Raw genomic sequence first — 17,410 nt, forward strand, 5'->3', positions numbered from 1 at the left:
TTTCTAGTTTTCATTTAGCGACTTTCACGTGGTTTCTCTTTGGGAGTCAAACTCAAACATCTGCATAAGTGCCACCTTGCATAAAATGTAGTATTTTGCCCTTTTTCTTCTTCACCTGGAAAAGTTTATAGATGAAGGAAAAGCCCTAAGTTCCTGGCTTCTATCCATGCGGTCATCTATCTCCATAAGGTGTCACAAAGACCAATGGCTGTTTTTACAATGGCTTTAAGCTATCTGTGAAATTAACACAATACAAATCTGAAAGTACACAGTAAATGGTATTGAATTGACCATTAAGATTAGTTTTCTTACAGGATAAAATCTGAAAGTGAGTAAGGAAAATCCTTTCCTTCAAAAGAAAATATTTCCAGGATATAAAGCCTAATAAAAATTTTAAGTATGATCCATCATATACCATTTCATTTCTTTAGTTGAGTTATCAAATATGGAGTCATTGCTAACATAGGTACTATCTTGAGGTATTTGAGGGATCCACTAAAGCATATCTGAGCTGGCAGATGGGTTACTGTACTTGGGGAGGCCGTGCTACTTGTAAAGAAAGTGTTAAGTCGCTCAGTCGTGTCTGACTCTGTGCAGCCCCGTGGACAGAAGAGCCTGGTGGGCTACTGTCCATGGGATTCTCCAGGCAAGAATACTGGAGTGGGTTGCCATTCTCTTCTCCAGGGAATCTTCCTGACCCAGGAATCGAACCCAGGTTACACAGAGGTATTTCTATTTGGTCACAAGAGTCAGACCATGACTTAGTGACTAAACAGTGATAATGTTGTAAAGAATCCTGGTGATTTGAAGTTCATGATTTTCCATTTTACTCTCCATCTTAATAAGGCAAGCCACAATTACACCCCCACTGCTCATCCTCTGTACCCTTCCTGGTAACCAGCCCACTGAAATACAGATACAGGGTACTGCCAACTTCTGTATAAATAAGATACCATCCCCTAGGGACCCAAGAAGAGCCAAGCCTATTTGCATACATATATATTTTTTTAACTCTCAAGAAGCATTCAGCAAGTGGACCCTCTTTCCATATGAGGTCTTTGTCATGTTCCTGGGCAGTGGCCCTTGAACCCTGTGCTGGCTGCTTGGGAAGAGCTTTCATTGCCTTCATCACCACCATCATCATAAAGCTTTGCTCCAAAATCTGCCTACTGCTAGTTTCCTCTTCCCTGTAACTTTTGCTGCAAGTTCACAATGAGCATTGAAGGACATACTCATAATTTTGTAGCATCTAGCTCTTTATTCAAAACCAAGTTTCTTGAGATGAAAATTTATGACTCTGAAAAAAAAAAGTGGTTATTATCAAGGGGGTAAAGTCTAAGATGGAAAGAAACATGAATTGAAATGTACAAAAAAAAAAGAGAGAGAGGGAATATTACAATATTAACATTTCTACACTGGCAATATACAATTTTTATAGTCTTTTCTCTTTTTTTGAATTATTGGTGAGGAACATTAATGATTTAGTTTTTTGTTAACACAAAACTTTTCTTTTTACACTGAGACTTATTAAAATACCCTCCCTTTTAAAGGTATACTATTTCATTTACAAATAAGAATTTTGCTGAATGTTGTTCTTGAGTGTACAACTTCCAAGTTGGAGGTGAGAAATAGTGCCCAGTGAAAGGAATTCAAAAGAATCCGAATTGGAAGTCTAACACTTGTTATAAGAAAAGTCTTGCAAAGTTCAGCATACATTCTACTTTGGTATAAATCCAAGACTCCTTTCCTTTTTACTTTCCATTTAAAGACTTGGAATGTATCATCATTTGAGTTTCTGTCATTTCACGTGAGTTTTCTTCAGGGGCTGATCTCACAGCGCTGGAAATTGATACACTGACTTGACGTTTCAACATCTTCATGACCTTTCTCTTGTACCCTTTACATGCAAAAAAATATATAAAAGGGTCCATGCAGCAGTTGAAGTTCATCAGACATACTGTAAAGTGCAGAGATATCTGGAATGAATGTCTTTGGCTACATTCCAGGAGACCAGGAAGACGAAGCTTCTTGATCATGTGTTGAATAATTGCAACATGATAAGGCGTGAAGCATACAACAAACACAACAATTATAAAAATAATTGTGTTGAGAGCCTTTTTGTTGACCCCCGATTTCTCAGTTAGCGGGTTCTGTTTGGCAGTTTTAAAGAGCTTGCAACAGATTTGAGAATAGCAGATAAGAATAATGACAAGTGGAAGTACGTATCCTATGAAACAGGCACCAAGCAGAATCCAGGGGAGGGATTTGGTTTCCTCAAAGTTTGGATATTCCATGCATGTAGTCCTTTCAGCCTCCTGTTTTGACATAGGGTTTATGAGTAGCGGGAGTGTTTGAGCAAATACCAGAATCCAGACAAATATGCAGATACATTTTGCGTGTTCAATTCTTTTTATCTTATTGTACCGCAGGGGGTGCACCACAGCAAAGAACCGGTCAATGCTCAGGCAGGTCATGAAGTTCACACCTGCGTACGTGTTGATGTAAAACACAAGAGCGGTTATCCTACACAGGGCATCGCCGATTCTCCAGTCAAAGCCCAATGCGTAGTAGGCTATCCGTGTGGGCAGAGCCGTGGTAAAAAGTATATCCGAAATCACCAAATTGGTTGAATATAGAGTGGTCGAGTTGATTTTTTTCCTGTTTTGAATTATGACAATCAAGGCCAGTAAGTTTCCCACAAGCCCAATTACGAAGACGATGCTGTAATGCAGTGGCATGAGGATCCTGGCTGTCTGGTGGTGGGCATAGAGATCACAGTCGCTTTCCAGAGAAGCTGCAGAGGGTGTAGTAAAATTGTCCATTTTTATATCCATCAGTGTTGTTCAGGGTCTCTAAAAAAAACCAAGAAGGGCATGTTTTATTAAAAGCATTCTCTTAAATCTCCTGCATTGGCAGGCAGGTTCTTCACCACTAGTGCCACCAATTTGTGGGATACAACTAAAAGTTCTGATTATAGGGAAATTTATAGCTTTAAAGACAAACATTAAAATAAAGACTGACAATCAAAAAAAAAAATTGCAGCATTTTTAGGGACTTCCAGTGGTTAAGACCTGGAGCTTTAATGCAAGGAGAACAGGTTCCATTCCTGGTTGGGGGACTAAGATCCCACATGTTGAGCAGTGAAGCCAAAAAAAAAAAAAAAATTTTTTTTTTTTAAAATTTTAAAAGTTTTAAAATATAAATAAAACAGAAAGCATATTTGACTAAAAGTGATATAAACTGACTCCTTGAGATCTAACTTAAAATGTCAAAATTTATATAATTTTCAAAAATCTGTATGTTATATAGTTACATACTATATTGTAACAGGAGGAGCAGAGACTGAAATTTATGTTTTTACTCTTAAAATTTGGTTGTTTTGGCAAAGCTCTGGCAAAGGAAATAGAACCATTTAAATAGGGCAAATGTGTTTTTGTGACAAGGGAGTGCACTAACTTTTTAGGCAGAAATTTCCCCTTTGTTTTTTTGGATCATTATCTGGTAAAATCACATAAAGCACCCCACACTTCAGAAAACGTAAAACTTTGCTTTTAAATTGAATATCAGTTGGACTTTTTTTTTTTTGTCAAAGGCATATCACTGCCAGGAAATGGAATCAGTCACACATTTATGTAGTGAAATACGAACTTACCACAGTGGTCTAATTTGTGTTAACCCAAAAATTATGAGAAACAAGCTAAGGCCTTTGTTCGGAACTGAAAGTTAGGTTTTCTTTAAGGAAAGAAGAAGAAGACCATGACCAGGACAACCATGACAAAAACAGCAACAAAAAAAAAAGAAGAAAAAGAAACAAAAAGAGAAAGAAAAAAGTGTTTTGAGGGGAGAATTTTAAATTAGTGTTAAAGTGTATCATTCTGCAGGTGCCCCACTGATGTGTGCAGTGTGCATTCTCTCATGTGCAAACAGTAGGAAAAATTACACACGTGGTATTCTGTGTTCTGTTTTGTTCATGTACTGTGTTCTTGTATCAGGGTAGTCTATGTCTTTCTTTGTCATATGTGTAGATCTTATGTAGACACTTAATACGTATTCTGGTGTTCCAGCAGTAATGCATAATTTGCTTCCCTACACCCTTGATGAATACCTGGATTATTTCTACCTCTTTTCTTATTATAAATAATGTCTAATATGGAGAGTGAAAAACTCCTACAATAAAAATCCATATATGAGGAGGAACTTCATAAAACTAAAAAACAGCAGAGGAATAAATTCCGTGAAGATTTTTCTTTTTTTATGGCCATACTACATGGCATGTGGGATCTTAGTTCCCCGACCAGGGATTGAACTCAAGCCCCCCTACATTGGAAGTGCAGAAACTTAACCACTGGACTGCCAGGAAAGTCCCCTGTAAAGTTATTTTTAGAAGGAAAATAATTTTGTGGTAGGTCTCTATGCATAAAATCTCATCTGAAAGTCACTGTAATTGAGGGAGAAGTCAATATATCTAGTAATGATGGTACTGTATGTTAAAGGGAAGAACTCTGTTTCTAGCCTTATTAAAACACTGACTGCTGCTGCTGCTGCTGCTGCTGAGTCACGTCAGTCGTGTCCGACTCTGTGCGACCCCATAGATGGCAGCCCACCAGGCTCCCCCATCCCTGGGATTCTCCAGGCAAGGAAACACTGACTAGACATCTGCATCTCCAACTGCTGTATTAAATGAAGTGGAAGCTCTGTAACAATCTTAAAAACAGCGATACCGACACAACAAGGAGGTTCCGAGAGGACTGTACTAATGTCATAGGTGTGTATTACCTACAGTGTTGATAGGTTAATCATGAAAATATAGGACTACAACCTGAAGCAAATGGGAGCGAAAAAGGAAATAAACTTTTTATTAATCAAGGGAAGACAGAAAAGGAGACTCTGGGAAAAAGCAAAGGATGAAAATGGTAGGTAGAAAAAACAAAAGAAGAAGAAAGAAAATGTGTCACAACAAATTAAAAAAAGAAAAAAAAAGAAAGAAAATTTAAATACGTTGACCTGGAAGTGTTAGTCGTGTCTGACTCTTTGAGACCCTGTGAGCTGTAGCCCGCCAGGCTCTTCTGTCCATGGGATTCTCCAGGCAAGAATACTAGAGTAGAATTTGGTGTATGACGCAGGGAACTCAAACCAGGGCTCTGTGACAACTAGAGGGGTGGGAGGGAGGTTCCAGAGGGAGGGAATACACACAGACACACACCCACCCCATGGCTGATTCATGTTGGTGTATGGCAGAAACCAACACAACATTGTAAAGCGATTATCCTTCAATTAAAAACAAATTAAAAAAAAATACTGGAGTGGTAGCCCTTCCCTTCTCCAGCAGATCTTCTGACTGGAGTGGTAGCCATTCCCTTCTCCAGCAGATCTTTCCGACCCAGGAGATCGAACCAGGTCTCCTGTGTTGTAGGCAGATTGTTTACCATCTGAGCCACCAGAGAAGCCCCAAAAAGTTGAAAGTGAAAGTGTTAGTCGCTCAGTCGTGTCTGACTCTTTGTGACCCTGTGGATTATAGCCCACCAGGCTCCTCTGTCCGGAATTCTCCAGGCAAAAATACTGGAGTAAGTAGCCATTCCCTTCTCCAGCGGATCTTCCTGACCCAGGGAATCAAACTCTAGTCTCTTGCATTGCAGGCACATTCTTTACCATCTGAGCCACCATTGAACTCACCTCTTGAAAGATAGAGACTATCAGTTTGGATTTTTAAAAATCCAGCTATATACTGGTAGCTCAGTGGTAAAGAATCCACCAATGGAAAGCTAGACTAGCAATATTAACATCAGAAAAAAACAGAATTCAAAGCACAATCAATATTAATAGAAACAAAAAAATTCACTACACAAGGTCAAAGGACTAGTTCAAGGACATAAAAATTATGATGAATTTTACATGTAACAGCAAAATTTGACAGAATTTAAACGAGAAATTGTCAAATCCACAACTGTAATAGGATAGTTTAACACATTTTTATTACAATATGATAGGTAAAAAGGAGAAGATTAACCCAACAAGACTTAAATACTAGCAAAATTTGTGCTTAGAGCACATTGGAATTCTTTGCAAGTTTGACCTTTTACTCGGTTATGAAGACGTGTCTCCAAAGTCTCAGAATATCATTAGCAAGCAGCTCACATTCCTTGTGAGTAAGGACTTCCCTGGTGGCTCAGGTGGTGAAGAATCCACCTGCAGTGCAGGAGACCTGGGTTCAGCCCTTTATTCTTGCCTGGAGAATCCCATGGACAGAGGAGCCTGGTGGGCTACAGTCCATGGGTCCACAAAGAGTCAGACACGACTGAGTGACTAACACAGCATAGCACAACAGCAGCTCACATTCCCTGTGAGTAGTACAGTATGACTAAACTAGGAATAAAAAGTAAGGTAAAGAATCAGTTTGGATTCTAGAAATATATTTTTCTAAAATAAAAAAGAAAGAAATATATTTTTCTAAGGAACTTATGGGTTAAGAAATCACAATGCAGATTTTGAAGTTCTTACAACTAAAGGACAAAAATATTATAAAACGGTGGTGTGGAGCGCAGCTAAAGAGTTAACCCAAGATTGATGCAAAGCCTTGAAGGCATTTATTTCTTAAAAAATTGAAAGTAGCTAAGTTAAATATATAACTCAAGAAGCTAGAAAAGAACTGAGTTTGCCCCCACCCCCAAAATAGAAGAAAATAATAAAAAAATAAATGGAGTTATTGATGAATTAAAACTCCAAACAAAACCCACCCAGTAAGTATGGGGTTTATATTTTGTGTGTTTGGGGGGGGAGGTAGGGGGGTGGAATGGAGTGATTCTCAAAGGGGAAATCGTGGAATTGCAATTATGAAATAAAAACAGAAGAAACTTTATCCATTAGTATGAAAAGCAACTTTGCAGAAACTGAGTCTGGACATAGAGAGGTAGAAATTCCAGGCATGGGTTGCAGGAACAGGCATCAAGAGCTACTTTTAGTTTTTGAATTTTTGTGGAAAAAATTTTTTCTGAAAATCTCAACATTTAAATTTTATTTTGAGGAATCTTCCAAAGCAGGTTCCTGGGAACTGCCTTTGAAATACACGGTAGGGAAAAAACACAACACTGTGGAGTCTGCTAATTCTCCATATGAATAATAATGGTTGTAGAGGTTAGGAGAGTTACACTGACTCTGAGAATGTGTCACTGCCCACCAGTTGTAAAAGCATGGCCAACTGCTTCACTGAATGAAATACGGCATCCAGTAGCATCCATCAAAAATAAATGTTTTTTGATGGATGAAACACACAAGGCAATGTTTTCAGAATATTTTATCCTAAGGAAAAGATGTTTAAAACAGTGTCAAATTTTAAGTGTGACAGTTTGCAACCAAGTCAGACATCCATCATTAGGGAATTGGTTAGTTTATGGCCCTATAGTGGAATATGACAGGACACGGCCACTGAAAATGGCTACATAGATGCCTGTTTCCAGACAGGGAATAATGTTAAGTAGAGAAAGTGGATTACACATCAGGCCACTTTGGAAAGAAGAAAAGCAGCTGTTTACACACACATCCATGCATGGATACAGAGGCTAGCACATCATTTTGTACAAGTAAATTTTGAGTTCCATTCATACCTTCTCAATTTCAACACCGAACATGAATTAACTTATGAAATGAGTAAATAGGTAAATACTTCCTTTTAATGTGAGTAAAAATTTACAGTTCAGCTCTTCTTGCCAAAGCTTGTCCTCTGACCTGCGTTTCAGAGCTCGCCCGAGTGTTCTTTATTCAGATTCAGGCCTGAATTGTTGCTGGGTGCCTGCTTTAAGTCCGATCTGGAAGACCCCTCCCAGCCGCCCTGGCAGCCAGGTGTGGCCAGCACCTGCCTACTCTGCCCTCAAGGTGACCCCTCTCAGAGAAGGTAGAGGATGTGCTGGATTCTTCTCCCTCCCCCGCTGGCTTCCAGCCTCCTACCCCGTCCAGCGCTCGGCAGTGGCAAGCCACTCTACGCTGCCTCTCAAGAACCGAGAGTCTGTGGTTTCAGGGTGGTCGAGGTGTCAGGGCCGTCCTCACCTGTGCACAGACAGCCGGGGCACACGTGGCCTAGCCGCCCCGGAGCGGGCGGCCGGTTCTTCCAGCAGAAGCCGTTCCAGGAGAGGCACCTTCCCAGGTTGAGGCCAGGCCGGTGAATGCTGCGTCATAGAGCCCTGAGGGGAGACTGCAGAGAGGCCCCGTCCCGAGTCAGAGAAAGGCCCTTGCACAAGGCGGACATGCACGTGCCCTGACCCAGGGGCTCTCGGGTAAAGGGGAATGTGGGCTGTTTCGGAATGTGTGCGTTTGGCCCTTCAGCAACCTCTGGGAAGGTCGATTCCATCGGTCAGCAGCTCTAGTATTATAGTACCTTTGGTGGTGTTTACCCAGTGTTATTATTAATGCTATAGTTTTAGTCCATTATTATCTTTTTCAAATTGAGAGAAAAATCCTTTCATAGGAACTGTTATCCTGTTCCTGTATCAGGCAGTCAGGCAATCCCAATTTGTTATCATATTCCCTCAGAAACCCTATTTTGTCCCTTCCTTTAATCCTTTTAGGATTCAGGATTACTTTCCTGAACCTCGACTTACTCCATGCTTTTATTCAGGAAAAATGGCTTTCTAGTGCCCCCTCCATCCTCCAGAAAATTCAGACATGGTACCTTTTAATGTCCAAGGACCTAAACCTGGTAACAAATGGATGTTGGAACTGTGCTCTTGTCTGAATGAGGTGTTAGATCATTGACACACCGGGGTTCTGCCTGCTCTTTGCATTATAGTGCTCCTTTATCACTTTTGCATTGCAAATGCCCCTTTCAACTGTTTCTAACCCTTCCTCTTTTAGTCATAACCGAATCGTTCCTTTCTTTACCTCTTTGTTTATTTTAGACTGAATTTTAAAAACATTTTTCATAATTGTTAAGACAATAGCATCTGACGTGTTATTGAGGTTAGATATACTGAGTTGTACTTGAAAGTCCTATGGCTTGTCCTTTTATTGCCTTGAGAAAAGCACAAAGAAGTGCTTACTCTAAATCTTTTTTCCTTAGAGTACTTGAACCTCTAATAGTTACAATTTTTCATTGTGAAGCTTTCTGATGAAAAGACGCGCCATGTTGCTAAGCTGTCCCCTGTGCCTTACACCTGAAAGGATGAGGCTCGCAAGCCTTGCCCTGAGGGCGCAGAGGTACCTGGGCTGCGGGAAGTGTGGGTCCTTATTCAGGTTCCACCCAAGGAGCCACAGGGCAGCCATCTGTGCCAGGCCTCTGAAAGTTTTTCTTAATAAGCAAAGGAGGCTGTCTCAGTTTTGTCTCTGTCACTCAATATCAATCCTTTTGACTTTACTGTTATCCTAACATATAACAGCAAGTTCTTCCACAGCAAAATATGAATATCCTCCAAAGTATTTTCACTTACATTTTTGGGAGTGGGCCTGTGTGTGTGGTTTTCTGTAGATTGATTTCCTTACTAATTAGAATGGCGAGCGTTTCTTAAGACACTATCATCTCATTTTTGCATAACCGGACATGTTGACATGAGCTGTCGAGTTCTTTCTAGCCACAGAAAGGAAAAAATAAAAAGCCCCCTCAAAACTCATTTATTAGTGTTTCAGAAAACTGTCCAAGAGCTAATGTGGTTTGTACTCTAGAAATATTTACCCTGGATACCAGCTTGGAGGCAGTTGTGATTTTTTTTCACAGGGTACTGATTCATACTTTATGCTATCTCAGCTTACTTGCTTGGATAATTATTGTCTTAGCTTTTATTTGTGGCAGAAGCAGAATAAAATCATTGTATTCAAAGATCTAGTAAATGCTAGAATACTGCCTTTTAGAGTTTAGCTCCAAGATTCCTGAAATGTCACCTTTACCCCTAATATGTATCCACTTAATAATCATCAACTCTTAAAATGAGAAGGGCTTAATCTTATAGTAATTTTGTTTAATTTTAGGCCTTAGCAATGAACCGAATGGGTCAAAGCATGCTGACAGTATCGTTGCTAAGAGGTGACTTCTCTGTGAGGTGAAGTCTGCTCAGGACCGTGTTTACACATCGAGATGGTCTGAGTCAAAGTGCCCACAGTGGCCTGCACCAGAGAGGAAGTTCCTGGAGCACACTCTCAAAAACAACCCAGGGAGCCCCAGAGTGGACGTGCAGATGCAAATGATATTTGTCTGTTGTTAAATGATGTGTGCTGTCTGATCCGATTCTTTGATTTTTGTTGATACATTGTCCTTTGTTTGTTTTGTTGAAGAGGGCTAAGATGGAGGAAAGATTTCTAAGTGGGAGGAAAGACTTCTAACTGGGGGAAAAGAAAGTCCCTGGGAAAGGAGTGGGCAGAGAAAGGCTCCGGACTCAAAGAGACAAGGATTCTGTCTCTTGGGGAAATAGACGAGCACAGATGTTTCAGGACAGCAGGCTGAGGCTGTTCGGCGCCTCTGAGGACGAATGCTCGGGCTTCCCAGGTGGCGCTAGTGGTAGAGAATCTCTGCCTGCCATACCGGGGACACAAGAGACGCGGGCTTGGTCCCTGGGTAAGGAAGACCCCTGGAGGAGGGTGTGGCCACCGACTCCAGTACTCTTGCCTGGAGAATCCCATGGACAGAGGAGCCTGGCGGACTGCAGTCCATGGGGCCGCAGAGTCAGACAGGACTGAAGTGACTTAGCACACGTGATGACAAACACACTCCATGGAAGAAAGCAATCACTGTTGCTTTCTCTAGTTACCCTATTTTTATACGTATTTGTCAGGGGCTTGGACCAGCTTCAGGGTGAGAAACCACTCGAGCAGCTGTGTGTCCCCACTGCCCTGCAAAATTTAGTCATGAGTCATGTCTGCCTCTTTTGCAACCCTGTGGACTATAGGCCGCCAGGCTTCTCTGTCCATGGGATTTCCCAGGCAAGAACACTGGAGTGGGTTGCCATGCCCTTCTCAAGGGAATCTTGCTGACCCAGGGTTCGAACCTGCATCTCCTGCATTAGCAGGCAGATTCTTTACCACTGAACCACAAGGGAAGCCCACCTTGCAAAATAGGAGCCAGAGAATCATTCCTGATTGTCATTCTGATTGTAGAAAGAGCCCCAAGGCACGGATGGGCGTGAACAGCACAGGCCCAACCTTCCTTCCCTCTGCGGGCGTGGCCAGGTGCCTGTTCCAGGCCACTCTGAACCACTGTGATAGTCAGCCCACACCCGATAACCTAGTCAAAGAAATCTTCCTATGCTCTCGGGTTTCGTTGCCCCCACTCCACTCCCCAACCAACTTTGAGTCCTGCGTTGGTAGCTGTGTCCAAGATTGATTCTGGGGGAGGATATACAGGGAACACCGTCCAGAAAGCAGACTGATAGCTGCCTCCATGTCTCCGAGGAAACCCCCCCTGCCCGCAATGCCCCGGAGTGTGTATGTCAGGAGTCTTGTCATCTGCAGTCAGTGTCTGAGGTCAGCTCTCCTCCCTGCCTGCTGGGGAGCTCACTTGCTTTCTCTGGTCTGTGGAAGGGTGACCCTGCGGCTGACCCCAGGACACGGTCTGGTCCTGACTGCCTCCCGGTAGGTCTGCCCAGGGTCAGGTACAGGCCACTGCTTGGGGTGCATCTTCAGAAACAAAAAACAACCCAGCATTGGCTGGTCTGTCCTTTCCTCTTTGTGCCTCCGTGGTGTCCTGAACCCCATGGAGACGCTGCACCTTCTGTAAACACCTACCTCGGAACTGATGGAAAAGTGAAAGGTGCCTGACCTGTGTTACCTGCTTAAACACCCACTTGCACATTTGGGGTTTTGTATAGTCTGGCTATTTTTCTTTCACCTTTCACTGATTATTTATTCCTCCTATGGCTTTTTGGCAACTTGAATACTGACTCGAATGATATGAAGGTCTTCAGAGATGAAGACAGAAGGAGGTAGTAGCCCTGAGGACTCGAAATATGTGGCATATTACTTAGGAACTGGGAGAAAAAAAATTCCCATCCTGATATGCTTTTCAGTGTAAAGAAGACAAAGACCATTTCTGTGTGGTATGACTGGACCTGTATGCAAGATAATCAACTGCATAAATATATGTATATAAATATGTAAAGACTTCTTATAAAGAAGGGCTGATATTAACCTTTATCCCCTGAATCCAAAATGTTTCCAGAAATAATAGGTACCTTTTCTCCTTAAAGTCTGAGGGAGTTTGAAATTGTGTATTTCATCTCTATTATCTCGTGGAAATTAGTCACAAACGTTACACATCCTTATTTTATGGATAAAGGGAATCCCAGAGAGATTAGATCTCTCACTCAGGGGTCCTCCCCTAAGGACAGGTGCCAAGCCAGGGGCCAAGCAGGCGCCCTGCCAGCCAGTGGTTCCTGGGCCTTCAGCCTGCTGTGCCCCTCCCCCCTGCACCCTGCCCTTGCCCATCTGTCTGTCCGCCTGGGTGCCTGTGGCTGCCTCTGCTCTGCTGGCCTCGGCCGCCCTCTCTTCTCTCTGCAGCTGTAGCTGCAGCCTGCGCCGGCTCGCACCGTGCCCTCTGGCCCCAGGCAGACTGCACGCTCTCTGTGGTGACACACAATTTCCTTCGTGATTGGGCCCCGCTTCCCTCTGAGCTGGATCTCTGGCCGTCTTCCCGCCTGTGACCTCGAGCTCGGGCCCTGCTGGAATGGCTGCTGATACCCTGTGCTCTCTCACAGCTGTCTTCCTTTCTGGTCCTCTTCCTTCTCTCTGGCACCTCCTTGGTCCGGCCTGCATCCTCCGCTCCTGCTCTCTTTCCTCAGGCCTTTGTTCAGAATCGGCTGCCCCTGGAGGCTTCCCTGACTCGTCCTGCACTCTCCTCCCTTGGCCCCGCCCGCCCTGCAGACTGGCAGCATGCGCGCCCTAGCCAGGGCCCTGCAGCCTGGACTGGCATCTCTGCTACTTTCTTGTTTTGTTTCGTTTTTCCTGTTTCCTGCTAGCCTGTGAGTCCTGAGAGTGGGGGCTGTGTTGTTAATTTGGTGTTCTCTCTAGCCGGCCCATCACTGGTGCTCAGTAAATACCCATTAAGGAGTAGCAGAGTCCCAGCTTTCTTGATCCTCAGTCGGAGTTTCTTTGTTAGACTACAGGGTGTGTTTGATGAATAAAAGTAGCTGGTAGTATGCAGCATAGATTGCATCCCAGGCAGTGCCCGGGGCTCCCTAGGTATATTCACTCCCTGACTCTCACAAAGCTTTCCCCAATCCGTTGCCAGTGGTGAAACCAAGGAACAGAGCGCTTATGAGTCTTGCCTCAAGACACAGCTGTTAAGTGTCAGGATTTACTCCCGGCAGATCGGCTCCAGGAATGACATTCAACATAATACATTTTAGCCCCCGCTCCTATTTCCAGCCTGATCTGATGTTACTGGTAGGAAACAAGTAAAATAGGAAGACATCTCAGAACTTTTAACACATACCAGCTCATACACCTCCCTGAACCAGAGGGAAGAGAAGGGCTGGGGAGATGGGGCAAGAGAGGGAAGGAGAAGAGTAAGTTGCTATCAATAAGGAGTTCATTAATTTATTTGTAGCATATTTTAGTGCAAGTAAAAGTTTCATAAATGAATTTAGACTTTACTGGCTTAAACAGGATGCCTGTGAAAACAGTTTGGATTGAAATTTCCACCAAGAGAAGGTGAATACCTAGGATGGCTCTTAGGCTTGTTAAGTATTTGCAGATATTTAACAGAATATTTTTATTTCTCTGTTCCGGCTTTCCAGATACCACAAGGATCTTTGTCACCTCTGTTGTTTTTCAGGGGATTAGCATGTTAGGTATTTCATCTGCCATTGAATCCCTGTGTTTTACAAACTTCTTGGGAGGCTGGGAAGCTGTATGGACTGGGGGATACTACACATCCTTAGCATATACACAACCAGGACCTTTTAGCAGCTGCAGGAGGCCCTTAACCGTAGCAGAGAGACTGCTATCCCTACCAAACTCCTTTACTGGGTGGGGAGCTCTTTTCTTAGTTGTAAACTTTTAAAGGATGCCGATTTTATCTCATTTTATCCCCTAGAATGTTTCAGATCTGGCCAGCTGCAGATAGCTAATCAATGCCTATGGAAAGCATAAATGAATAAAAAGTCATAGTGACCTGAGTTGATATTTATTCCATTAAATGACTGGTCATGTTACTGAGAAGCTCTTAGAAGCCAGTTGAAAGTAATTTATCAAAGGCATTCCCACCACTCACACGATATGTGAGCCTAGTGAGTGAGGATGCTTTCTGGAGCCGTGTGCTCTTTGCAGCATCATGTCCAAGAACTACAATTAACCCCCCAAGAGAAAACATGCACTGAAATCCTAGCAGATGCAAAGTCCAGCCAGCAACACAGTTAGGTGTATGGACATCCATAGACTCAGTCTCCATGTGAAATATTCTCTAAAGATCTCGAAACAAGTTCAAGAAGAAAATGCCCACAGAAGTGGTAGGGCGGGGAAACTTTGCCTATTGGATTCATCCTTCAGTGGGTTAATGGGCAGAGGGAGGAGAGACCAAGGCTAGCAGGCAGTTTTCCAGTGCTTTCTATGACAACCAATATTATATAGCACTTATTATGACACCCAAGGACTGGGCAGTATGGTTACTCCCCATTTTACAAGGGAAGCAGATGAAACCCGAGAAGCAACATGTCCAGGGTCACGCAACTGGTAAATAAGAGAGCCCAAGCCTGACTCCAGAGCCCGTGCTCTTAACCACTATCCTATATCATGCTTAGAGCAAGACCCTCCCCCTCAAAAAGCACACCCTCCTTTAGAGGAAGTCTCTGCACAGCTTTCACGTTACTACGAGTTTCTGTCACCTCCATTCCCAACCTGGACATAAATATTGGCAGTTCACTGCACCTAGTTCATTGTTTTGTGATATTTTTTATGCATACAGAAGTTCTAGGAAGAAAATACCGAGCTGTGTTTAGCCTTTCTGATCTTCAGATAAACATAAAGCAAAAAAGTGCTGTTCCTTTTTCACTTATTAGATTAACAGTTTATATTTAGAATTAAAATACTCATGTTGTCAGAGAAGCAGTGAAGCCCAGACTGTCTGCCACTGGTGGGAGAGTAAATATTTCTGTAAACTGAAAAATATCTATTTTAATTAAAGTTCTTTTTTTTTTTAAGTGTACCCTTTGCTCCAAGAATTTGACTATTGAGATTCTATCATGAGAAATAATAGAAAGTATAAAAGTAGAGAAGTAGCAGAAATACAGGAAAGACTTCTATGTACATAGATCCCTGGTCAAACAGTAACAGGTACTAACTTCTCAATTGTGCTGAATAACTTCATCACAGTACATTTATGTGTAGAAATGCTCCATTCTACAATAACTTTGTTCTTTTCCTTCATAAAGTATCCTGAAATACTGGCAGTATTTGCTGATTACTTGATACTGTCTTTTGTAATTGTGAGTTCGCACAGAAATACAAAGTAAGCCCTATTTTTTTTGGCAAAGGTATTTCTGGCCTGATTCTCTGCCTTCACCTTGCGTAATATCAGCTTATTAGAACTGCCAGTCATCAGAGAGTCTCAACTGTATTAATGATAAGATTTCTGATGTTAGAAATGTTTATAGCTTTTTGTTGAAAAGATTCTTTACTTTAAACCTTAACTAGACTTTCAAAGTTTTTCTTAACTTACAAGAGTTTGTTGAAAAAAGCAAAATATCTGTTACTTACCTCTCAGTGCCTTGTTGGGGCCCCTGTGTGGCAGCAGTCAGTATTCGCCCAAACTGAAGTAGGTTAACCTTGCATGTTGTTTTAAGGGAGATTACCAGACATCCTTTTATGGTGGTGGTGGCTTTTTTTTTCTGTCACCCTGTGACTGAGCATAGTAGTGATCAGTTAGCCTCATGTGTGCGTGTGCACTTTTTTTTTAATGGGAAGTGAAATTTTTCTGTTAGTGATTTTTTTTTAGAAAAGGGTTATCCAAAAACCCCTTGGAATTTATGAGTTGTTGATATCTATGGAACTTTATAAATTTTTCTATAAAGATTTAAGTTAAAAAAAATTCTTTGGAAGAGACTGAAGAAATAAACCTTAACCAGGGGGAGAAAAAAAGGAATATAGCTACTGATGATGTTGTATCCATATTATGTGTGAAGTATGAGTGTTAACATGTTTTAAGGGAAAAATGTCAATTTTGCCAATTCTGTCTGGAAACTTGGTGCAGGGAGTAGTTTACTCATTCTGTGTCTTATCAGCAGCTTAGTGAGAAAGAAATAGAAGTTTCTGTGGTGAGTGGAGGAAAATGCTCTTTTGCATGTATATAATGATTAGTTGGTTGTTTTTAGGCAGGAGACCAACCAACTGGATCAGTGACTGCATGAACCCATGTTAACAAGGGAGGGGTTGAAGGGGGCATCTTACAGCTAGAATCACCTGTTATGCACACAGACCTGTGCTATTCACCTTCAAGTTTTAATCAACTCAGTTTAAACCAACAGTGTCACATGGATATAAAAATGCAAACTGATTTACAGGCTAAATTAATGGAAATAGAGCTCTCAGAATACGAGAGGTGATCTGGTCATTCTCAGTGAGCTCAAGAAACTGCATTTTGCCAAGGCATGGATGACCTAGAGCCTGCCTGGGAGGTGCGGGCTCTGGGTCCCAGGTCTCAGGAGAAAAGATTGAATGAACTGGGCATGTCCAGGCTTGGCGGGGATGTGATCATTATCTTCTGATCACGGTAAAGGGTTTGGGTTGCATGTGTCACTCTTCCTAACTCCAGAGGGTAAAAGGAGACAGCTCTCCAATCAGACTAGGAAAGCAGTCCTCGAAAGTTGGGATCATTTAAAAAAAAAAGGGCACACATTGTTTTTGTGTGCTCAGTCATGTCCAGCTCTTCGATAACCCCATGAGCTATAGCCCACCAGGCTCCTCTGTCCGTGGGCTTTCCCAGGCGAGGATACTGGGGTGGGTTGCCATTTCTTTCTCCTGGGGATCTTCCCAACCCAGGGATCGAACTGGAGTCTCCTGCCTTGGCAGGAGGATTCTTTACCCACTGAGCCACCTGGGAGATCCATCTCTTCTGTAGGTGCTTGCATAAACCAGCTGTCTGTTTGGAGGGATGTTGCTGAGAGAGTTGAATCATTTGGTAGGGAGTTGTGACTCTCTGCCCTCAGAGACCCTTCCACTCCAGGATTCTGTCAAAGTGCTGAGGACTTTTAGCCTCTCAGTGTATTATTCCATTGAGGCTGTTATAAGCTCTACCGTGCTGAAGATGCGTAGAGAAACGTTGTCAAACGGAGTAATGCTCACCTAAGTTCTTTGGGACTCCATGCCACTATGTACAATAAAAGTACTGAACTAAATGATCACCAAGGTAACTCCTAGTATAGAAGTTCTCTGAGGGGGAAATACAGAGATTTTATGATTTGATTGGTCAGTGTGGTAAACTTTTACAGAACTAGTTCCTTTA

General features: G+C 42.4%; 2 protein-coding genes across 3 annotated transcripts in view; one reads left to right on the top strand and one right to left on the bottom strand.

Moving 5' to 3' along the window:
• Positions 1 to 17,410, top strand: part of UBAC2 (UBA domain containing 2) — a 170,655-nt gene that overhangs the window by 84,161 nt on the left and 69,084 nt on the right. The gene's annotated exons all lie outside the window — the stretch shown is intronic.
• On the bottom strand, positions 1,239 to 15,721 carry LOC101111463 (G-protein coupled receptor 183). 2 transcript variants are annotated; one of them, XM_027973751.2, is made up of 3 exons: positions 15,667 to 15,721; positions 8,041 to 8,185; positions 1,239 to 2,852 (listed from the first exon to the last, which is right to left on the bottom strand). In XM_027973751.2, exon 3 carries the CDS (start codon positions 2,832 to 2,834, stop codon positions 1,752 to 1,754), a length of 1,083 nt encoding a protein of 360 aa, XP_027829552.1. In that variant the 5' UTR covers positions 2,835 to 2,852; positions 8,041 to 8,185; positions 15,667 to 15,721; the 3' UTR covers positions 1,239 to 1,751. The 2 variants fall into 2 exon arrangements, with proteins under 2 accessions (XP_027829552.1, XP_004012268.1); XM_004012219.5 differs by lacking the exon at positions 8,041 to 8,185.

This window comes from Ovis aries, chromosome 10 (assembly GCF_016772045.2).
Source record: "Ovis aries strain OAR_USU_Benz2616 breed Rambouillet chromosome 10, ARS-UI_Ramb_v3.0, whole genome shotgun sequence".
NCBI lineage: Eukaryota > Metazoa > Chordata > Mammalia > Artiodactyla > Bovidae > Ovis > Ovis aries.

Bases quoted from the DNA above. Each gene is read 5' to 3' on its own strand.
- LOC101111463 (XM_004012219.5), bottom strand. From the start codon at position 2,834: ATGGATATAAAAATGGACAATTTTACTACACCCTCTGCAGCTTCTCTG.